At 42.7% G+C, this 23,393-nt stretch overlaps 2 protein-coding genes and 1 long non-coding RNA gene across 4 annotated transcripts; 2 read left to right on the top strand and 1 right to left on the bottom strand.

Moving 5' to 3' along the window:
* Nucleotides 1–6: 6 nt before the first annotated feature.
* On the top strand, nucleotides 7–9,800 carry LOC119498141 (importin-13-like). Of its 2 annotated transcripts, XM_037786691.1 has the most exons (22): nucleotides 7–143; nucleotides 284–428; nucleotides 1,494–1,619; nucleotides 1,733–2,373; nucleotides 2,453–2,593; nucleotides 2,681–2,822; nucleotides 2,996–3,162; nucleotides 3,638–3,758; nucleotides 3,921–4,068; nucleotides 4,257–4,438; nucleotides 4,521–4,547; nucleotides 4,678–4,812; nucleotides 6,351–6,488; nucleotides 6,732–6,812; nucleotides 6,937–7,074; nucleotides 7,176–7,272; nucleotides 7,353–7,405; nucleotides 7,491–7,557; nucleotides 8,320–8,378; nucleotides 8,480–8,569; nucleotides 8,747–8,928; nucleotides 9,459–9,552. In XM_037786691.1, the coding sequence occupies exons 2-22, from the start codon at nucleotides 360–362 to the stop codon at nucleotides 9,550–9,552; spliced, it is 2,898 nt and encodes a 965-aa protein (XP_037642619.1). In that variant the 5' UTR covers nucleotides 7–143; nucleotides 284–359. The 2 variants fall into 2 exon arrangements, with proteins under 2 accessions (XP_037642619.1, XP_037642618.1); XM_037786690.1 differs by lacking the exon at nucleotides 7–143 and having other exon boundaries at nucleotides 360–428; nucleotides 9,459–9,800.
* On the bottom strand, nucleotides 9,783–16,498 carry fzr1b (fizzy/cell division cycle 20 related 1b). The gene is made up of 14 exons (XM_037786692.1): nucleotides 16,197–16,498; nucleotides 15,736–15,918; nucleotides 14,692–14,793; nucleotides 14,545–14,608; nucleotides 14,328–14,455; nucleotides 14,133–14,215; nucleotides 13,856–14,039; nucleotides 13,706–13,771; nucleotides 12,969–13,071; nucleotides 12,661–12,842; nucleotides 12,318–12,551; nucleotides 11,652–11,756; nucleotides 10,837–10,929; nucleotides 9,783–10,383 (listed from the first exon to the last, which is right to left on the bottom strand). Exons 2-14 carry the CDS (start codon nucleotides 15,811–15,813, stop codon nucleotides 10,342–10,344), a joined length of 1,464 nt encoding a protein of 487 aa, XP_037642620.1. The 5' UTR covers nucleotides 15,814–15,918; nucleotides 16,197–16,498; the 3' UTR covers nucleotides 9,783–10,341.
* Nucleotides 16,499–17,845: 1,347 nt separating this feature from the next.
* LOC119498926 lies at nucleotides 17,846–20,783 on the top strand. Its single transcript, XR_005209215.1, has 2 exons — nucleotides 17,846–18,297; nucleotides 20,370–20,783. It is a non-coding gene; the product is annotated as an uncharacterized LOC119498926 (long non-coding RNA).
* Nucleotides 20,784–23,393: the final 2,610 nt, after the last annotated feature.

Raw genomic sequence — 23,393 nt, 5'->3', positions numbered from 1 at the left:
GCGCCTGTTGTAGCGCGCTGAAACACACGCGAGTTTTCACTGTGATTATTGTTGCTGCAACTGCTAGCTTTAATAGGCGAATAATAGATAGGTGTCTTGCTGGTTGGTAATGTGAGACAACAACTTTCCAGCCCCCACTGGAGGTCAGTGTGTCGTCATGGCTGAGCGCACTGCCCACATGTGTACTGTATGGACAGCTGAATGACCCGCTGCGTCCTCTGGCAGACACACTCTTTAGAGGACAGCGTTTTAATCACTGCCTTTTCTTTTTTGTGCGGATCAGGCTTTAATTTCGGAGAGATTTCCAGCAGCAGCAGCAGCAGCAGCAGCAAGGAGGAGACACCTTCACGTTGCGCCAGATGGAGCCTCCAGCCAATCCGGGAGACAGCCCGGTGGAGTTGGAGTTAACGGTGGAGAATGTGGAGTCGGTAAGTTTCAATAATCGGCCACTTCACTGGATGACTGTTTGTTGAACTGCAGATGGAGCTTCTCTGACACCATTCAGACAGCTAATTTTAATAAATATGTTAAAAAAAACAGCTGCAGCAGCATCTCCTCATATAATATATATTTTTTGATTGAATAACTCAAGTAATGGCATAACAACAGCAGTTTGGTCACATAGAAAAACGCTGGTCGGTTCATTGTAGCTCACCATAGGGAGATTAGACACACTGGACATTTTGTAACATGATACCAGCTATAAGCATATGCTGTCCTAATAATAACTAACACCATGTGTCTTGGATTAGTTACTATGACAACACATTTTTTTTGTAACTCTATTCAAACAATTGGACATCCAACATGCATGATTATTAATGCTCGTTTTAAATGCAATGATTAAATTAACAACCTGTTATTGTCATTACTATACCTCCTCAGTCAGGACATATGGGGATATTTATATTATGATTTTTATCCACTTTGATGTCTTCATTAAGGGTGTAAGAAAATATTGAAAATATCGAGTATCGTGATATGTTTTGTAATATTGTATCGATTCTCAAAAACACTCAATTTCTGATTAATATTTACATGCAAAGATGAACTATTGATAACTATAATTTCATTGGCAAAGAGATGCGCCCACTCAGTGAATGTGCTATGATGTTGGATGTTATTTTGTTATTTAATTCTTTAAACTCAGATTTTATGCATATGGCGGCAGGGCCGGCTCTAATCCTTTTGGTGCCCTCGGAAACATTTGGATTTGGAGCCCCCCCGGCGTCGCTCTAGGGTTAGGGTTCAACCCCCCAGTACACTAACCCTAGCCCCATAAACTGTAACACACATCAGACATCACAATGGTTTTAAGACACAATATATCGCCTTACTTGCAGTATGCAATATATTGAATCGTAACCCGTGCATCATGATACGTATCGTATCGCCAGATTGTTCCCAGCAATACACAGCAATACCATCCTTAGGTGTTATTATCTAATTTGTTCAAGTGTTCCCTTTGTATTGGTTCTTCTCTCCTCCTCCAGGCTCTCTACCAGCTCTACTTTGACCCGGACATGGAGCGTAAGAATGTGGCCCAGAAGTGGCTGACCCAGGCCCAGGCCTCCGCACAGGCGTGGCACTTCTGCTGGGCCCTGCTCGGCCCCGACAAGGTCCGTTGTTGTGCTTCCGCTCACGCATCTTTACAAATGTACATACTACATCTGCAGGAGTCGACTGCGTCTGTTACAGTGACTCCATAATGCGATGTGTCTGTCCTTTGCAGCTCCCGGAGGTTCAGTTTTTTGGCGCCAGCACCCTCCACACCAAGATCTCCCGTCACTGGAGCGACCTCCCCGCGGACCAGCACGAGAGCCTGAGGACGCAGCTCCTCTCCCACATCCTGTTCTTCTCCTCTGGGCCCAAAATGGTGCTAACCAGGCTGTGTGTCGCCCTGGCCTCTATGGCTCTTAACTTAATCCCACAGGCTTGGTCCCAGCCCGTGGCGGACATGGTGAGGGCCTTCCAGCCGCAGAAGCCCGACTCTGAGGGCAGCTCTGGTGCAAAGGCCACCCAGGACCCTCAGGCGCACTGCCTCGCGCTGTTGGAGCTCCTCACCGTACTTCCAGAGGAGTTCCAGAGCGGCCGGCTGGCTCAGGCTCGTCGCGCCCAGCTGAGGGAGGCCCTGGCTGGGGAGTGGGCGGTGGTGTGTCCGATGCTGCGTCAGCTGCTCCAAAGCCAGGACTCCTCGGTCCAGGTGAAGGAGAAGGTGCTGCGCTGCCTGTCCAGCTGGGTGGGGCTGGACGTGCCGTTAGGGGAGAGTCATGAACTGGTCCAGGACTGTTTCACCGCTCTGTCCGACCCAGAGCTGTTCGACACGGCCGTGGAGACGATAGTCAACGCGATCTCACAGCCTGACAGCCAGAGGTGAGAAACACACTGCGCTGTAAACTCATTCAGGTCACAGTCAATCTCCAGTTGTGTGAGTCAAAACGTGTGTGTGCAGGTACATTGATGCTCTGGTGAACTTGATGCCTCTGGTGCTGGGTCTCCATGACCAGCTGAAGACAGCGGCTCAGGATGGGGACATGGAAACGTCACACGGTATCTGTCGTATTGCTGTTGCTATGGGAGAAACACACTCAAGGTACACACACACACAAACCACCATCCTATAACCTGGCTTCAGTAAATGTCTTTTATTTCTTAACCTGAATGTGTTTGTGTACGACAGGGTTTTGTTGGAACAGGTGGAGCACTGGCAAGAGTATCTGGCTTTGGTTAACATGATTCTTTTCTGTACTGGCATCCCTGGACACTACCCAGTCAGTGAGACCACCAGCTCCCTTACACTCACCTTCTGGTACACTCTGCAGGTAACGTCAATGAATAAATAAATGAGTGGGATAAATAGTTTTATTTTTCTACATTAAATGTCATTTCTTTTCATTTTAGTAAGTTAATCATGTGCATTAAATGCGAAAGGCTTGTCTTTGTGTTAAGGTTTTAGACACTGAACTTTCTTTCTAATTCTTTCTCACATGTTCAGGATGACATCTTGTCATTTGAGGAGGACAAGCAGGCCGTTTACCTGCAGGTCTACAGGCCGGTTTACTTCCAACTGGTGGACGTGCTGCTACATAAATCCCACTATCCCTCCCAGGAGGAGTATGCCTCCTGGTCTTCTGATGACAAGGAGCAGTTCAGGATTTACAGGTAAGACACAAAACTAAAAGGAGCTCTAAAACTGGGGCTGTATTCATAAAGCTTCCTAGTACAAGTGGAGTTAAAAGGAGTTGTTCCAAGTAACAAAATCCTGAGAAAAGTCTTAGAATTATGTCGACGTTTTCTAAGAATTTCCCCTTACAGTTAAGACTAGATCCTGGTAAAGATAAAGTTATTCACAAAGCATCTTAGCCCTTAAAGCAGCAGTAGGCGAGACTGGAGCAAATATGATTAAAAAAAGCTAAAATATCTCACATTCTGTTTTAGCGTACTAAATAGCACATTAGTATGGAATTTCGGATGCAATCTCTTTTCTCACAAGAAAGAAAGGCATTGAATTTGAGTGGACAAAAAGTGCACGTCTGTACCAAATACCATCGAATAGCTGTTAAGACATTTCCAACACCAGCGTGGCTAAAAATGGTAGCTATAGATTATGTCCAACTATGTCTCTTTTACATTTCAGAGTGGACATTTCCGACACTCTGATGTATGTGTATGAAATGCTGGGAGCAGAGCTGCTCAGTAACCTTTACGACAGGCTGGGCAGACAGCTGATGAACCCCCAACAGTCAGCAGTATGGCAGGTAATGTCATCAATCACTGACTCTATCTACTATCTCAGTAAAGTTTTACAAAGCAAATATTTTCCTTCCTTACTGTGTGTAACTGTGTATTCCCACCACCTCCTCCTGATTGTGTTTCCCCTCTCTTGACCCAACATCACACTTTGTTTTTCTCCTCATCAGGACACAGAGGCGCTATTGTTCGGCTTCCAGTCCATAGCTGAGACGATAGACGTGAACTACTCTGACGTTATCCCTGGTCTCATCGGTCTCATCCCCAGAATCAACATCAGCAACGTTATGCTGGCTGACACCGTCATGTACACCATAGGTACATAACACACACCTTTTTCCTCTTGTGTCCGTCTTAATACTTTAATATTCTACATTTAAGTAGAATTTTACTAATTATAACCACTATTATTTATGGCCATAGATGTGTTATCTGCACTCAACTGTAACAAACCCATTTGTTACTCACTATATCCACCCTCTTTCTGGATTCCCCCCGTTGGCAAGGATCCCTGGCTGAGTGGCTGGCTGATCACCCCGTGATGTTGGGTGGCATATTACCCATGGTGCTTCAGGGCCTTGTGAAACCAGAGCTGTCTGTGTCCAGTGTATCCACCCTGAAGAGGATCTGCAGGGAGTGCAGACATGACCTCGGCCCCTACGCTCAGGACATCCTGACCGTGTCACAGGTCCGACACGCAGCCTTTATTATTTTTTTTAACATCGGTGTGTGATTACAATCTTTGTATTAACACTTGTGTTCCTCTGCAGGATGTACTGATAAAAGAAATCCATAAGGTGAGTAAACAGCCTTCAAAGTTCACCAGTATCTTTCCTATTCTGCCAACACAAACGCATCGAGCGTCTCTCTGAGGACATCATGTATGATGTGTGTGCTGTGTGTGTGTCTCTGCGTGTCTGTGTGCAGAGCAGCCAGTGCATGTGGTTGATGCAGGCTCTGGGTTTCCTCCTGTCCGCCCTGCCGCTGGAGGAGATTCTAGCTAGACTTCACTCTCTCATCAGCCCTCACATCCAGCAGCTGGATACACTGGCCCAGCAGGAGGTACGTGATCCGAAGAAACTCATGCAACTTCTACAGAAAACCCACAAACACTAAACTGATACCTGCAGTAGAGGAGGTCATACCCAAGTACGAACTGGATAAATCAATTGCACTATATTACTGTATATTTGAAATACATTACACAACGAGTGCATTAGAAGCACATTATTATTTTGGTGCTAAATTGAAGTACAAAAAATATATTAATATTCTATTTTACTGCACTACTTTAAAGTGTAGTATTACTGTATAGTAGTACTTCACATGCTTGTACTCATACTACTTCATTTGTTTGTTAAAAATGGTGAACAGTTTCTATATTATTTAACAGGATGCTTTGAAAAGCTTAAATAAAGGTACAATTTAAAGTGGATTTTCATATACAATTACTGAGTATCTTTTCAATAAAATAGTACAGAAGTAGTAGTCCAATGTATACTAATAATCAATACCACATCAGTTAGTGGTCGCAATTTTAAATTTAAAAAAATGATGCTTCAATCAGTTAAAATATGAGTACACACTAAGTTTATGTGATTGTGTTGATAATAACTGTCTTTGATGGATTAGCTTTAAAAAGTTATTGGACTTTTGAAAATTATATCTTAAATACAAATACGCATTTAGAATAAGTAAAGTAATAAGTAATACCCCCTCACTTACAACAAGTGCACTATAAATCAAAGCAATATAGTATACTGTAAGTAGATCTGGTAAAAGTTTACATTGATTAGTGTAAATAAAAGTATACTGCAAGTTGAATTTAATATACTTTTATTAAATATTCAGAACGGATTAGGGCTGCATAATTAATTACAATTTTATCGAAATCGCAATATGGCCTACTGCAATTTTCAAATCGCAGCATGAGGGGGGAGTCACAATATTTGTCAAAATGCCATTTTAAAATTAAATATGGTGGTGCTGTTCTATACAGATCCCCGCAAAAATCACACCATAATTATTTCAATGTTTTTTTCAATGAAAATGAGAATAATTATTTAAAAATTGTTATTTCCTCTAATATCGCAACACATTGTAATCATCGCAAATGCAATATCAGTCAAAATAATCGCAATTAAATATTTTTTCAAAATTGTGCAGCCCTAGAATGGATCATTTTCAAAAAGCAGATTATGTATTTAATAGCATACATAATGTAATCCACTCCTCTACCAGTTAACATTATACTTAAAATAATTGAAATACTACTTCAGTTTTGTGTTCTCACTAAGTACACTTCAACATAATGCAGTGCACAGCTATCAGATAAAATACATTTTAATGAGCTGGTTGACCCTCTTATCCAGGGTGACGGTCAGTGAGGAGGTCTGAAATGTCTGTTGACAGAGACTCAGATACCACTGGCTTCTTTTTATTGCAGCATTGTTGCAGCGTTTGACACAACTTTCACGGAAACAACAGTTAAAATTGCTCTTTCCACTCACAACCGCCGTCACATTTGACATATCTCGTATCGTTACTGTCATCACAACAAGGCTACACATCAAACCCATCCACGTTGTCTCCCTTTACAGCCTGATGCCACTAACAAACCGTCTATCATCTACATCCTTGGGATGCTGGCCAGCCTCTTCACCACTCTGGACATCAACAGACAAGCAGACAGCTTAGAGGGAGCATCCAGCCCGAGACCCAATCCCTCACAGAATCCAGTAAGTGTAGCCGGAGAAAACTGTGTACCACCAGCTCCATTATCACATATTATACCAGCTACTGTAGCTGAATGATATCAAATTACCGTAACTGTCTGCCTAATACAGCAGACAAATAGTGGGTTGTTAATCAACCCTCAGAATGGGCCTTGTGCATCAATATTTGTGAACATGCAACATATTCAAATATGCTGAAAAGAACCAATATTTCATATAAAATATATTGTAAAATCTTTTTTTTAGGTTGTCGTTGTGTTACAGCAAGTGTTCACGCTGATCCAAACCATCCTCAGCAAGTGGCTCGATGACTCAGATGTAGTAGAGGTAGGAGGGTTTTTCCAATGCTTGCATAAAATATGTATGATCTTGTGTGTGTGTCTGTGCATGTATGATTTATCTATGTGTCTGTTGTTTACTGACTCCCAGCTCTCTCCCTGTCTCTCTCCAGGCAGTGTGCGCGGTGTTTGATAAGTCAGTTCGAACCCTCCTACATGATTTCGGGCCCATGGTGGCTCAGCTGAATGAGATGCTGGGGCAGATCTACAGCGCCTTCCCACAAGCCTCAGCTCTGGACCTGGCGCGGCAGGTACGTACGGCCCCACAGATCAGCGCCTAAATAAAACTGTAATTCAGACTCTTAGAATGCTTTTGGGATCAGAGGTCATTCTCTCTCTCTCTCTCTTTTAGATGGTTCACATATTTGCCGGAGAGGAACACCACATCTCTAACATCAAAAGCCTCATTGAGGTGTTGACTTCTGCCACACTTACTATATTTCAGCAAGGTAATACACACCTGCAATTAATTCAAATCTACTTTTAGACATGTGTTTGTCTTTTCTCATCTTATATTTATTTTTTACAGGTCCACGGGATCATCCTGATATTGCAGAATCATTTATGCACCTTCATGCTCAGGTGGGTTGAATATTCTCGTCCATTGTTACGCACGTCTGACTGCAGCGCACAGAAAACTTTGCCTGATCGCTTTGTGTCCATTTAGATTCTTAAAAGGAAACCTGATATGTACCTGTCGGATCAGCTGGATGTTAAAGGGCTGTTTTACTGCGGTGAGTATCTTTACATGCCTGTACTGTATAGTATACACAGAGGGGGAAAGAGTACTAGAATATTGTACTCAAGTAAAAGTACTGCTACTTTAAATAAATTTGACTCAAGTAAACCTAAAAGTGCTTGAGTAAAACAATTTAATTAACCCTTTTGGCTTCATTGGGCAAAAATTCCATAATAACCTTTCAGCATATTGTAATTCAAGTGTTCTGAGAGAAAAAATCACCATGAGAAATGGTCCCTCCAAAGTGGGGTAAGGCTCATGGACTATAATATTACAGCAAAGGAGAGACAGCACCATTGAAATACACGGCAAAGCGCGCACACGCTACTAAGTGCTTGCTGGCATTCTCATCACATGAGTCCAGTCAGTGTGTTGTTGTACTCACCGGTCCGCGAGGTCCTCCACAGTCTGCTCCAGGTTCAACTCTTCTACTCGAAATATAACCAGTCCTCTCGGCTTCTCTGGTCCCAGTATAACCAGTCCTCTTGGGCTCTACCGTCACACCGGGGATTAACAGCTTCTTCTGCTTCTTCTTCTGCTTCTTCTTCTGCTCCTTCTTCTTCTGCTTCTTCTGCTTCTTCTTCTTCTGCTTTTTCTTCTTCTTCTGTGTGCAAAATCAAGACACAATCTTTCTCTCTGGGGCGTTTCTTTTGTGTTTTCCATGATCTTGAAGTTCTACCTGAGACAACCATTTGTATGACACATTAGCTGAAGCGTTCAATAAAAAAACATATTTTTATTCTCATGTTTTCTCCAGGGATTCTATCACTGAAGTTCCCAGAGACACCCACAGTAAAAGCTGCCACTCTATTCTTTGTAAGTTGAAGCAGAAATGTGCAATTGTTTTTTACATTTTTAATCTAATTTCAACTCATGAGCTCATAGATTGTTGTGATTTTTTGCCCTGTCCCTGGCAGACAGAGCTGTTGCCTCGTTGTAAAGACATGCCCTCGCTTGGTGAAGTGTTGCAGAGGGATGGAAAGCTTCTGACAGAGACCATACTCCAGGTGAGTCACTCATTAGATACAACTACATATGAAAATGTGTGTCGTACTGTGATTATGAATAATGATTTGTAAACTTCCTCTTATTAAACCAGTGCATGCCTTGTATCCCTGACCTTTAGTCTCATTTAAAACTGTTTTCTAATGGAAGCACGCTGCTTAATGCTTTTTATTTCTCAGGCGGTCGGAGGCGAGTCACCTCGCAGTCTGACGGAGCACTTCTCTGAGGTGCTGTTGAGTCTAAACAGACACTGTCCAGCTCTGCTGTCTCAGTGGCTGAAAGAAACACTACAGACCCCGGGTTTCCCTTCGGCCCAGGTCTCCACAGAGCAGAAACACACCTTCAGTCAGCAGCTTCTCAGGTAATAATATACCTGTCACACCCAAAACTGCGACCCTATAAACAATAAGCTGTTGCAGATAATGGATGAAGGATGGAGTTTAGGAAGTATGCTTACTGCTCCATAGTCTTGACTGTTGTTTACATCAAGTCATAGATCTTCATCCTCATCACACCTACTGTAATATTCAAACACCTTTGATAAAGGATGAGCTTGGAGTTTCTCCTGAAATACTACGACACTGTAACAATAGATATTTGTTCTTACCAGGTAAACAACCTCTTAACACGTGACCTCGGACTGATTATAAAGTCAAAGGTTTTGCACCAATGAATGAGGAAAAGTATTGAGGACGTTGAGAGCAGAAGACTGTCTGCAGTTGTATGAAATATTTTGCAAACATCATTTGTGATAAGTGGTGTGCAAACAGAACTGCATGAAAATAACCACAAATCAGAGATTTGATGACAGATTTGTGCCAAAAATACAGTGAAATATATAGTGGCATGTTTCGACAAAATTAATTTACAATCTTTTTTTCTCTCTTCTAGGGAGCAAACCAACAAGCGGCGCGTAAAGGAGATCGTGAAGGAGTTTTCTCTGCTCTGTCGGGGCCTGCAGGGGTCTGGATACTCAGATTACTAGACTGAGAGAGAGAGAGGGAAAACCCTGGACTGAACCAAAGCAAAAACACAGATTATTTGGACTCTTATTAGGATGAGTGGACATCTGTGCAACATGTTTTAATAAAAATACCTTTGTAAGTTCCCAAAAATGGAAGAAAAAAAGTGTCACATTGTCCTTTATACTCATCTCCAGGCATGGATCCAAAACCTCAAACTCCATCTGACAAACTGACACCAATAAACAGTTCATTCTTTGCAGCTGCGTGAGCAACTGTGTGTGTGTTCACTTATTTATTGTTCTCTTCTCTTGTATGCTGCTTTTAGATCATATTCACACATTATCAAAATATAGAAACCCCCCCTCCCACGCACACACACACACACACACACACATACATATACACACATACACCCGAGTCAGGCTTCTTTTAAAAATGTGACGTCGTTACATTATATAGCTTATAACTCTTGTACATGTAGACTTCTGCTAATATATAATAAAAACAATTTCATCACTTTCACAACAGAAAAAAAAGATAAACAAGACCGACTTTTTAAAGCAGACAACATGTCCTGACAATAGGCTGCTTGTTTTGTTTTGTTTAACCAGTGACGTCACCGTGAGGGATGGCAGTTGTTGTTGTTGTTGTTGTTGTTGGAAGTTGGGACAGCGTCCTCTGTAGGAGACGTAGTGGTGGTTGGTGCACTGAGATGAGATGGCTCTAAGAGGCTAGTCTGTGAGTGGCGTAGGTGCATTTCAACCACGGCTCAGGAGGCTCCAGAAACCAGTCCTGACCCGGGAGGTTCACTATCGTATTCTCGTGAAGAGGTTCAGCACTGACTTTGATTCCTGGGAACAGAAGGAAATGAAAATAGTGTAAAAAAAATGTTAAAGGTCCCATATCGTGCTCATTTTCAGGTTCATACTTGTATTTTGTGTTTCTATAGAACATGTTTACATGCTGTAATGTTAAAAAAAACATATTATTTTCATCATACTGTCTGCCTGAATATACCTGTATTTACCCTCTGTCTGAAACGCTCCGTTTTAGTGCATTTCAACGTAGTTGCAATGGAATTGTGTCGCTAGGCAACAGTTTGGGTCTTTTTAAATTACTTTCAAGATCTTATTTTGGTGTAATTCAAGAACTTTAAATTAGACATGATCCAGGCTTTGTCATGTTTTTATGATTTTGTCAAATCAACTTTCAAACTGGTGTTTTATCAACACAAAGCTGAGACCAACATCATTCAGTAACTTCAAACAACAAAGACATCAAGTCTGTGTATGATGGTTATGTACCTTTGTGCAGCGCGTCTTACTGAAGACGTTCCAGAAACGTAGTGTCTCATCCCCGGCTCCTGTAACGATGGCCTCCCCGTCTGGTGACACAGCCTGAGAAGAGAGAGGAACATTTTGGTATGTTTATATCAGGAAATAGGTATTCAAAACACTCTACCTTACTGGAACCAGTGATAAATCCAGTGGTGAAAAGCCTAATTACCCAAGTCTTGTACTTGTACTTTACTTAGAGGGCGGGTCCATTATTTAGTATTTATTTTTTTTATCTTTTTGAGGTTTTTATATCATTCTGTTGCTTCTCAGTATGTATTCAAATCTGAACATTCAAATTGTGGTCAAAGTATGTATGTTTGAGCATCCAATTGCTATTTTCCCGAGCCCTTCTAAAAACTTTTCCCCACGTGACCTGGCGTAGGTTTCTGCATAATGACGCTGCTACATGTACAGTATATATATACAGCCTTATAGTCAGTGTATTAACATTACAGACAGTAACTTAGATGGCGGTCTGCATGCTCTCTGTTTAGAAAAGCAGATAGGAATAGCTATTTATGACGGGGAACTGAAGCCGTTATATCGCTCTCTTCAAAGTCACCAGACTCCATTCACAAAAACAGTTATTTTACCTCGCTGAACATGAGTATACATACAACCCCACTTCAAGAATTCTGAACTAATCCTTTCAGTTATTTCCAAACTTGGCACAGATAACTTTGACTCAGCCACTGCTAGTGTTCACATTATTATTATAACTAACTAACTTATAACATTAACACTGAACCTGCATGGCCATTCAGTTGAGCCTGCAGTCTTACCAGGTAGAGCACTCTGTAGGAGTGTCCTGTCAGCTTGGCCACCTGCGTTAGCGACGGATACTTCCACACCAGGATCTGGTTCTGAGAGTAGCCGTGAGTGCTCACCTGGAAACAGAGAGAGGACAATTCACTAAAAATGCACAACATGTAGATACGTCTGCTTAGTCTGGAGTCATGTAGTGCTGCACTGTGTTGTATTATACAGAAACAACTTTCACTAACTACAGCACAGTCTCGCTATACAGGTGAACCAGCACTTTCTGATACTCCACCAACAAAAACTGAACATTACACAGTAAGCTTCACATACAGTAGATTGCTATTGCAGAGATATTGCATGGAATCATATGTGATTGTACATGTGTACCAAAATATTGAGAACTAAGTGTATATTAACAGGTCAAACGATCCCCCTTCTTTAGACAAAATGCAATAAAATGTTAATTCATTGCTAGATACTGTCGTTACATCTCTACACTGAAAGTATATTATTTATTTTCTGATAATGTGACACATTTTTACACTATACAGCTTTAAAACAACGTTTTACATCTGGCTGTTATCATTTTTATCCAAAGATGGATTACAGGATTAATGGATTAAGAAGGATACAATCTATCTTTACCAATTATTAAATCACATCAGTGTGTGTGTGTGTCTCCTCACCAGCTCGTTGGCGTGTTTGGACCACGCCAGGTTGCAGACCTGGGAGCCGGTGTCTGTGCTCTGCAGCGCCTGACCCGTCAGCGTGTTCCAGAAGCGCAGGCATCGGTCGGCGGTGCCGCCCCCCGACGCCAACAACCCGTGTTGGTGGGGGGACCAGGCGATGGCCTTCACCGCTGCCAGGTGGTCGCTGTACTGCTGCACGGGGAGGAGGCTGGAGCTGTTCCACACCAGCAGCTGGGCAGGAGACAACGAGGAACGGGATGTCCAAGCTTGAACATTTTCACTTTTATTGTCACAGATTATTTAGGCAGGTCTCAGGATCAAAAGTTTCAAACACTCTCACCTTGTTGTCGTTGCCTCCGGACGCGAGGTGCTGGTGGTCGGGAGACCACTTGAGACCACACACTTCTTGCCTGTGACCTTGCAGCCTCCTCTCAGCCGTAGGAGGGGTCCTGACGTCCCGCTGTAAGATCACTCTGTCCCGACTCCCCGACGACAGCTGCTCTCCGTTCCACGCCAGGGCACCTTGAGCACAAAGGGTGGGGGGGATGGTCTCGTATTTCACTTATTTGCTTTTAGTTTGCTAAAAGCATACTCAGACAGATTTTAAGCAGCAGTTTGTAGTTCCACTTGACTCCAGCTACGACTGACCTACACGTGCTGAGTGACCCTCCAGGCTGGTCAGCTTCCTCCCTCCTGCTGCGTCCCAGATCTGAACGTAGCCCTTGTGAGTTCCGACGGCAACAAGACTCCCCTGAGAGGACCAGAGCCAAAGTCAAACACACTGCTTTCATATTTTCATATTATTTTCGACAACCAGTTCATTTTCATCTTGTCCTACTGTCTTAAAGGACTAATAGTTACTGTAATAAATCATAAAATGATCATGATATGTCATCAGAGATTAAGGAAACTTGGCTTCTCCAACAACAATGCTACAGCCAGTATGTTCTCCTTTGAAATTTCCACTCCAGTTCGGAACGTCTGTTTTAGTTTTGGTCGGTGACAAATTGGCATGAAAACACAGATCCTTCTGCAGCCAAGGAAGCAAGCTAACAAACTGGATCAACAAAGATAACGTTAAGGTTAGATTCTACCCGACCTGAAAAGCCTCGGCACATCTCTCTGTGGTCCGTGAGCAGCTGGTTATCAAGGCAGCGAGTATTTGAGACACACAGCCGGTGAAGTGATTCAGACTACTGCTGCTGGCCAGAGGCTAAAGCTGTGATGCCAACACATGCTAACTGCTTTCAGTCCCACCGGAGGAGCGGAAGGTCCACGGCTCCAATGTTTTGAATTTGGACTGCAGTTACCCATTTTAAAAGCGAGCTGTCAGTACTACACATTGTTTCTTGAAATAAGCGGTAGATTCAGTTCTAGCATCTCACCCTCTCATTCCAACAAACAGACGTAACAGAGTCTCCGTCCACAGAGAGGTCACATAACCTTGTCACCTGTTAAGACACAAAGTACACACATTTACCACTTCCACTTCTCTCAAACTGTTAATGAATGAATCTTCGCAGTCCTCCTCTGACCTGGCTGGTACAGGCACTCCACAGGTAGACGCAGGCTCCCAGGCCGACGCTGAGCAAGTTGCCCGCCGACCAGTCTACCAGGTTGAGGTAGAAGTCGTCCTGCAGCTCCGGAGCATCCAGCACCTTGAAGGGGATCTTGGAGATCTTACGGGCTGGTTTGCGAGGGGAGCGGAGCAGCTTGTGACTACAGAAACATTGAGAAGAAGCGGGGAAACCTTTGTTATCTTACAGAATTAGTTTAAGCTGTTCGGTGTGCAGCACACGAGTTATGTCATACCTCTTGTTACTAAGCGGAGAAAGGGAGTAGGGTGAGACTTCATTATCGCTATCGAAAGGCACTCTCTTAGTGTGGACAGTGTACTGCGGAGGATGAACACACAAAGCAGAATTAGCTCCATAACTTCATCATTATGACGTCAGTGGAGACAAATTATTCTGGAATTGAATAGCCATTTTTTTTCATGACTCGTACCCTAAAAAGGCTGTGAGAGTCTTGAGAGAGGACGGCGTGCCGCCGGTCGTCTGTGTGAGGGTCTGGCACCGTCTCTATCCCCGCCCCCAACAACTCATTCCTTAGCAGGGCCGCATACGCCACAGCATCTGGAGGGGTGGCATGAGGAGAGCGGTGATTGAAACACAGATGGAGGAGAGGAATAAAAACAACAACATAAAAAGTGCAAATGTCTGACCTTTGCTCGAGTCTGAAGTGGCATCCTTTGCTTTATGGTTCTGATTTGGGGAGCGGCAGTTCTCCTGCAGAGAGACAAAGGAAGACGTTTTTGGTGAGGCAGGCTGTGTAAAAAGATGACGGAGAAGATGAAGAACTAGTTGCTCACATTGGCATAGTGGAAGTTGATGCTCCAGTTGCTTCCAGCGCGCGTGGGAATGAAGCGATCCCCTGATTTCACACTGACAGGACTGCAGGTAGCGCTCACACACTGGGATGGACAAAGGGGGACAAAGCAAATTGGGCAATATTATTCAGGGCCTTTAAAGGGGAACTACGCCCATATTCAAATTTCACACATGTTATTCCTATGGTCTAATACAGTCCAAAAATATTATGAAAAACTCTAAAACTCAAACTTGTGATGTCATATAGGGTATAAAGTGTGGAACTGCTCCATAGACAATGAATGGGGAGAGATGTTATAGATGATCTGAGTATATGGGAACATTTACTGTTTCACAACTGAGAGCACTACAATAGAATAAAGCTCATTTGTTGCTCAGTTGTAAAAAAAACTTTTATCATTTCAGTCAACCAAAATAAACTACATATTATGCTATTATGCTAAATATGTACATTAAAGGTCCCATATTGTAAAAAGTGAGATTTTCATGTCTTTTATATTATAAAGCAGGTTTAAGTGCTACATAAATACTGGTAACATATCAAAACGCTCAATATACGGAGAAACACACACAGCCTGAATTCAGAAATGTGTGCGTTTGAAACAAGCCGTTGTCCATTTGTGATGTCACAAATATACAATATTTAGACCATTACACGGTTTTAAACGTAAACATTCTAAATGTGTCCCAGTTTACTTCCCGGTTGCAGTGCATGTAAATATCATCAGCTGACAGGAAGTAAACATGGACCAAAAACTGTTGCCTAGCAACGCAATGTCCGTTGAAATGTGCTTAAAAACGGAGCGTTTTAGAGAGAGGGTGAATACAGGCATATTCAGGCAGACAGTATGAGGAAAATAATGTGTTTTTTTTATATTAAAGCATATAAACATGTTCCAGTAGAAACACAAAATACAAGTATGAACCTGAAAATGAACATGATATGGGACCTTTAAAACCCAGCTATTAGTCAGACATTAAACCAGCATTCAACATATTTCCTATCCATCCTTTCTCTGTGTCACCTTAGCCAGTTGGGCCTCTGCAGGCAGGTTCTGGTGGTTGATTTGCCTCAGCAGCCGTCTCTCGTACTCCTGGTCCATCTCCTCAGCAAAGGCCCCTCTCTCTGCTGCTCTCCCCGCCCACCTCCCTTTAAACCTCCGCTCCCTCCCGGTGAGGAAATCCACCCTGGCTCCCCATCGCTCTCTCTGTGGGGAAAACCAGGTTATAGCATTAAGATACACAGATATCAACAGCAGCAGTCCTTTAACGGCCTGCTTACAGCACGGTGTGTGTGCATGTCAGAGCATGTCAGCTGAATGTTGTTGTCGTTTCGCATCTTGCTGTTTCTTGTGCGCGTAAAAGCAGAAATAAAGCGGCTCTCCACATAGTGCGCTCATGACAGCCGCGTCGTTGTCATGGCATCAACAAGCCCATTTAAACAAGTGTAACATCAGCTGACGAGCACGGAGAGGCTTTATCTTACCTCCACTGACACGGAGGCTCTCAGGTGACCAGATCAGCCGTCATCTCCGGCTGTGTCGTGCAGCTCTGCAGCGGTGGAGGAGACGGAGTCTGTGTGCGTCCTCCGGGCAGCGGTTCATCCAAAAACGCGCGCACAACACGGACTCACTGCGTGTGTTGTTTATATTCGCGATGAAAAGATGGCGACCGAGATCAGCTGTAAGCAGAAATTCTTTTGGGTGACTTCTGCTGTCTGTGTGTGTGTGTGTGAGTGTGTTTGTGTGCGTGCAGTGAAACGCAGTGCAGCGGTTCAACAGCGATTCCTGCTGGTTGTGCAGCTCACTGCATGTGAAAGACGCACTGTGTGTTGTTCCCCATGTGGCCACAAGCAGAGGGATTCTTACAGTTTATTACATCAACTGTTTACAGACAGTTTTCTACACACACAAAAGACAATTTTTGTATTTGTATTAAAGGTCTCATATTATAAAAAAGAGAGATTTTCATGTTTTTTTATTATAAAGTAGGCTTAAGTCCTATATAAATACTGTGAAAGTATCGAAACACTCAATCCACATACAGACAGCCCGTATTCAGAAATTGTGCGTTTGAAACAAGCCGATTTCTGTCCATTTGTGATGTCACAAATATACAATATTTAGACCATTACACGGTTTTAAACCTAAATATTCTAAATGTGTCCCAGTTTATTTCCTGTTGCAGTGTATGTAAATAACATCAGCGGACAGGAAGTAAAGATTAACCCAAACAGTTACCTAGCAACGCAATTCCGTTGCAATTTCATTGCAATTTCATTGCAATTTCTGTTGAAATGCACTAAACGGAGTGTTTCAGACAGAGGGTAAATACAGGTATATTCAGGCAGACAGTATGAGGAAAATAAAGTATTTTTTATAACATTACAGCATGTAAACATGTTCAAGTAGTAACACAAAATACAAGTATGACCTGAAAATGAGCACAATATGGGACCTTTAAAAGTCCCATATCATGCGCACTGTGTTGTTGTTCCCCATGTGGCCACAAGGTGTCGCCACCACACTGCAATAGATAATATACCCAGTGCTTCCAAGCAGTGGGATTCTTACAGTGTTTACCTCAACTGTTTACAGACGTTTTCTACACACACACAAAAGGCAATTTTTGTATTTTAATTCAATTTTTTGCAATTAGATTCAAGATTCAAGAGTTTTATTTGCCATTTGCACCTAAAGTACATTGGAATTCTGAGAAGTTTACACTGAGTCAGCTTTCAAGGTCCCATATCGTGATCAGGTTCATACTTGTATTTTGTGTTTCTACTAGAACATGTTTACATGCTGTAATGTTAAAAAAACAAAAATTCCTCCTACTGTCTGCCTGAATATACCTGTATTTACCCTCTGTCTGAAACGCTCTGTTTTAGTGCATTTCAACGGAATTGTGTTGCTAGGCAACAGTTTGAGTCCATGTAGTTCAGCTGATGTTATTTACATACACTGCAACAGGAAATAAACTGGGACATATTTTGAATGTTTATGTTTAAAACCGTGTAATGTTCTAAATATCGGATATTTGTGACATCACAAATGGACAGAAATCCTAACGGCTTGTGTATTTCTGCGTATATTGAGCGTTTTGATACTTTCGTAGTATTTATATCGCACTTAAACCTGCTTTATAATATAAAAGACATGAAAATCTCACTTTTTATAATATGGGACCTTTAAGTTACACTTACTGCATATGTACAGTAGTAGTAATAGTAAAATATGTTTATATGTTTTTATACTCAAACTTAAAAACTCAAATATAATGTAATCTATAAAAACATTTACCAAAAATAAGGTTTACATCCCAACAAAACACAAAGTTAGATATGTAAAGTGCTCTACATACAGAACAAATAATAGAAAAATGTTCTGTACACAGCAAAACATCAGGCTGCATCCTGTCTTCTGGGGCCTGAATCTCAGAGATTATGGCTCTCCTTGATCTTGCTCTTCCTCTTCCTCCTCCTCACTCTCTCCCTCCTCTTGCTACGCCTCTCCCTCCTATGTTGACATCCACTGCTCCACGACAGCAGAGGCCTGTACTATGAAGCAGGATTTGCGGTTATCGAGGTAACTTCAGGGTTAACTCTGGGTTTTCGGTACTACGAAGCTGGTTCACTTCTTACCGGGGTAGATCTCCATGGTAACTTATGCTGAACGGCTCAGATCCAGATAAGAGATCAACTCGTATAAAAGCACCTCCTAATGACCAATCAGAGCTCAGTGCGCTGATTGTATGATAATATTACACACATACGAAGACATTTAAATCATAATCCAGACTAAAAACAACACAGTTGTGGGGTACAAAAAAGTGTATTCCATTTATCTATTATTTCCGTAAAAGCTATTTATATTTAGACAAGTACACTTTACTTTTGAGTATTCCGTTAAATTAATAAATCTGTTAATTTACGCATTCACACATCCAGAGTTTTTTCTTTTACCAGCTGTCCTTCCTGCATTTAGCAGCTTCAACTGTGTTACTTTTAGCCTGGATTAAGTGTTTCATTTCTTCGTATTTGTCTAATATAGTTTACTCACAAAGTAAACCTGTAGTTTACAAGTTTGCCGTCCCGTACAAGGAATGCATTTTTAATTAACTCTTAAACCCAACCTGTCATTTGCATGCCATCTGCGTGTGTGTGTGTGTGTGTGTGTGTGTGTGTGTTGTCATCACAGAGAGTGAGAGTATTGATCACGCATGCTCGCCCCGAGGGTCCCCTGCGTGAGTGTGACTTCAAAGTAAACAAAGATCTTACAGTCGCCCTCAATGATACTACACTTTCCACCCCCTGCTAATAGCAGCACAGAGCACACTTTGCAGATAAAGGTTCACTCTTTGAACTCTTCCATGTGTGGGTTTTATTCTGAACCACTAAAACACTGAAAGAGACACAGAGAGGGAAACTGGGCTACTGCTGCTGCTGCTGCTGGGGGTTTAATGAGACTGACTGACATGGTAGGGTGGAGACAAGGCATGGCATCTCTGGGTGGCACTCTGATCTTGCACGTAGGCCCGTCTGCCAGGCTTCCCGTTGACATACCGGAGACGCTCAGCCTACATTTACATGTCTGCAGACCTGAAATAAACTGCTGCCTATAGATTATGGCTACTTTCCAAATCTCATACATATTAGCTCCACACTTTATAACCTATTACCTCACAAGTTTGAGTTTTAGCACTCTTGGATTTGGGAGAGAGTTGTTTATGTTTGCTGATATTTTTTGGACTGTCTTCGACCATAGGAATAACATGTATGACTTTTGAAAATGGGCGGAGTTCCCCTTTAAGTAGGATTTCTGAAATGCAGACCATTCTTGTAATGGAATATTTCTAGATTGTTGTGTTGGTAGTAGGGCTGTTAATAGATTAAAATATTTAATTGCGATTAATCACATGATTGTCCATAGTTAATTGCGAATAATTGCATCATTTTTGTATCTGTTCAAGGGAGATTTGTAAGTATTTAACACTCTTGTCAACATGGGAGTGGGCAAATATGATTGCTTTAAGCAAATGTATGTATATATTTATTATTGGAAATCAATTAACAACACAAAACAATTACAAATATTGTCCAGAAACCCTCACAGGTACTGCATTTAGCATAAACAAATATGCTCAAATCATAACATGTCAAACTGCAGCCCAACAGGCAACAAGAGCTGGCAGTGTGTCAGTGTGCTGACTTGACTATGACTTGCCCCAAACTGCATGTGATTATCATAAAGTGGGCATGTCTGTAAAGGGGAGACTCGTGGGTACCCATAGAACCCATTTACATTCACATGTCTTGAGGTCAGAGGTCAAGGGACCCCTCTGAAAATGGCCATGACAGTTTTTCCTCGCCAAAATTTAGCTTAAGTTTGAAGCGTTATTTAGCCTCCTTCCTTGGATTCCTTAGGTTTTCTAGTTTCATATGATACCAGTATCTTCACTCTAGCTTTAAAACTGAGCCTGCTACAACCTAAAAATCGCAATGCGTTAAAGAAATTAGTGGCGTTAAAACAAATTTGCGTTAACATGTTATTATTGCGTTAACTTTGACAACCCTAATTGCTACTTTTGCTTTAAGTATCCTCTGTACATTATACAGTATAAGCTTGTTTACACCACTAACCATACACACTTTCCACAGATGCAGACACACAGAGACATAAACACCGCCATTAAGTCTATCTGACCATTATCAGACAGCCCAGTCACAACAGCCCGTCTTATCTGCATCCTCCATCAGCTCCATACAGAGGCCCCATGCTGGAGAAGCCCGATGCCGACGTGGAGGGCAGCGTCTGGAGGGAGTAGAGCAGCCGTCTCCTTGGTCGGTCAGGGAGGGTGGATAGAGGGGGCGAATGCTGGGGCCTTATCGTTCCTGTGATCCAGTGCTCGCAGACTGAGACGCTTTTACTGGAATCCACAACAGATCAACAATAGGACTCTGACTAATCTCAGCTCTTGTACGATGACAAGAAAAATACGTTTCAGTATGATAAAAAACATGACTTTGTAACACTGTGGGTGTTGAACGCAGGCTCAGCATAATTTTCCAGGCAAACATGTCTATCTTTATTGTTCATATCCTGTCAGAGAAAGTTGTTATGGAAGCTGGAAAATAGAGCAACAGGGTTTTACCGTAAAACAACAATCTTATCTTTAAATCAGCATGTTGTTTACCACCTAGCTACAACAAAGCTCCCGTGTCAGATTCAGATCCAAGCCATGGGCGTAGATGACCTTTGATGGCATTTCAGGAGTGTTTTGTTAGTGTCACCCCTGTAGATGTGGTATATTTGATATTTTCACTCTGTGTAGGCCTCCTCTCTCTCTCTCTCGGTCTCTTTCCCCTCCACCACAGACTGTTTCACTGCAGTGCATGTTGAACATCTCCTCCCACGCACTCGCTCGCTTTGACACACCGGAGAGCAACAGAGCTGCATGCTCTCCCCTCTCTCTCTCTCTCCCCTCCCTCTCTCTCTGTGTCCCTGTGTCACACAAGGACAATTATCGATCTGGGCAAAATCAAGTGAAGGGCATGCGGATTGAACATGATTTGGTTTACGGTAGATGTTTATCTTGATCGGAGCACCGTGGAACCAAAGTTCACAGAGAGCAAGCCGTCATTCTGTGTGGTTGCAATAGCAGGAAACTGGTGGAGAAGTCGACACTGTATGTGACATGTTCACCTGGATGTGGGTCAGGTTGTGTGTCTGCACACTCGTAATCAATATTGGTGCAGCGGGTTCCCTCCGTCTTCAAGGGTCACATCTGTTCATCTGTTATGTCACACAATATTCAGCGTGTGTCATGTTTGAGTACGCATGTATGATCTGTGTTTTATTTATTTATTTATGTGAACAAACAAGAAGGACAGCTGTGCTCTTGTGTGCCGCTATGTCCCACCCCCCCACAGGGATGTTCCCTCCCACGTCCGAACAATTCTCGTGCTCGTTGCATGCTGGGTAAAGAGCCCCGAGGAATCAGCACAAATGTCAGGAACGCTGCCGCCGTGTCCTTAAACGCATCACAGTGAATGTGATTTGACACCGATAAGTGCTTTACACACATGCAGGCTAATGTCCGAGGATTCACTTATGTACAACATGTTTTTTTTCAATTCAAAATGAATTCATCACACAGGTTCACCATCATATTATTCTACTCCTACATATCTGTTTTTCCATAAAGACGGATTAATATGACTCAAAGTTGGTAGTAAACACTGACATGCATGCTCCCCCCTTTTCCCCTCATGGAAAGGTCAGACAACCATGTCTTACATTTTGGGTGTGTTTTTGACATTTCTCATGCATTTGCTCACTCTGTGGATTATATAATGTAACCGCTGCCATACACATTCTATGTGTTTGCAGATATTTGAGACACAGAGAAGAAAACAATGTCCTATCTGTGGTTGCTGCCGCCACGTTTGATAACTAGATGATTTGTGACATTTTCTGGGAAGGACACATCCTGTTATTGTCCTAATCCTGCATTTTAAAAAAACACAACACATACACATACATACAAGAGGCCTTAGAGGAAGCTGACTGCCTCATCTGATCTTTTCCAGATCCATCATTTTCTTCAGAGCGGGGCAGGACTGTCTTTTTCCTTACCCATCTGTCTCAGCCACTCTGAGCTGATCTCTGCCATGTACACACACACACACACACACACGTCTGGATCGCTATTGAATTATACTGGATTGCCCCGTATTACCCTGTAATATTCCTCCACCAACCGACTGCCCAGTTTACTTCAGTCCTCGCTGTCAACTCGACTAAAAACAAACAGCAGCTGGCGGAGGAGAAACTCCAGGAAGACATTTGTTTTTATAAAGTGTACATGGAGAGAGCAGGTTTGTTTTGCTGGAAGTGGTTCTCTTCCTCTCTGGCCTTGGCCCCGGGCCGCGGGCCCTTTCACAGCCTGGCTGGTAGAGTGGAGAAAGGAGCTTGACTGGCTGTCAACTGGTTCTTCTGGCAGCAGGAGCCTCCGGCCCCAGCCTGAACGGGGGCCGGGGCAGTCTGCCTTCACTCTGCTGACGTCAGCCACCAGCAAGACCACAAGACTTGTGTTAGAGTTTCAAACAAACCTCGTTGCCTATTGCCATGGCAGTACGGACCACCACCATGGAAAACGGTCAACCTCGTCTGCTCCCGTGTTTACCATAAACAGATGCCCTCGTTTTTTTTGTTGAATCTGCAGGAGGAGGAGGTGGGCGGTGCACGTTTCTGGCTGTCAACCAAAGTCAAAATGTAACCTGTGATTTATAACTGTAATTATACACAGTATCACACATTCAGCACGTGCAGTATTTAGGTCAGTACAGTTTTAATTGGGTCTGGAACAAAGGACGTCTAGATCAGTGTTTTCTCAGCACTGTAAGTGCTGCCAGTTTTTCCCGTAACAGATAATTTCCATAGCGAAGTGATGAGTAGTTTTAGGTTATCAGGTTAAACTAATGTAATACAATATCTGACTGATAAGTCTGTACACCGTATCTCAGGACATACTCTACATACTTGTACTGTGTCTCAGGACATGAGTTCAGATCGAATAACAGTACACTACTAGTACATACCTGAACTGTATCTCAGGACATGAGCTCATTGAATGCCAGTGAAGTACACGTACTGTACAAGTATTTATAAATAGAATTTTT

Source organism: Sebastes umbrosus, chromosome 12 (genome assembly GCF_015220745.1).
Source record: "Sebastes umbrosus isolate fSebUmb1 chromosome 12, fSebUmb1.pri, whole genome shotgun sequence".
Taxonomy (NCBI): domain Eukaryota; kingdom Metazoa; phylum Chordata; class Actinopteri; order Perciformes; family Sebastidae; genus Sebastes; species Sebastes umbrosus.
This window is presented reverse-complemented; position numbering and strand designations above follow the sequence as displayed.

Bases quoted from the DNA above. Each gene is read 5' to 3' on its own strand.
- LOC119498141 (XM_037786690.1), top strand. From the start codon at position 360: ATGGAGCCTCCAGCCAATCCGGGAGACAGCCCGGTGGAGTTGGAGTTA. The intron at 1,620-1,732 runs GTCCGTTGTTGT...TGTCCTTTGCAG, and splicing joins CCCTGCTCGGCCCCGACAAG to CTCCCGGAGGTTCAGTTTTT. The intron at 8,570-8,746 runs GTGAGTCACTCA...TTTATTTCTCAG, and splicing joins TGACAGAGACCATACTCCAG to GCGGTCGGAGGCGAGTCACC.
- fzr1b (XM_037786692.1), bottom strand. From the start codon at position 15,813: ATGGACCAGGAGTACGAGAGACGGCTGCTGAGGCAAATCAACCACCAG. The intron at 14,609-14,691 runs GTGAGCAACTAG...GTCTCTCTGCAG, and splicing joins TCAACTTCCACTATGCCAAT to GAGAACTGCCGCTCCCCAAA. The intron at 10,384-10,836 runs GTACATAACCAT...TTCTGTTCCCAG, and splicing joins GTAAGACGCGCTGCACAAAG to GAATCAAAGTCAGTGCTGAA.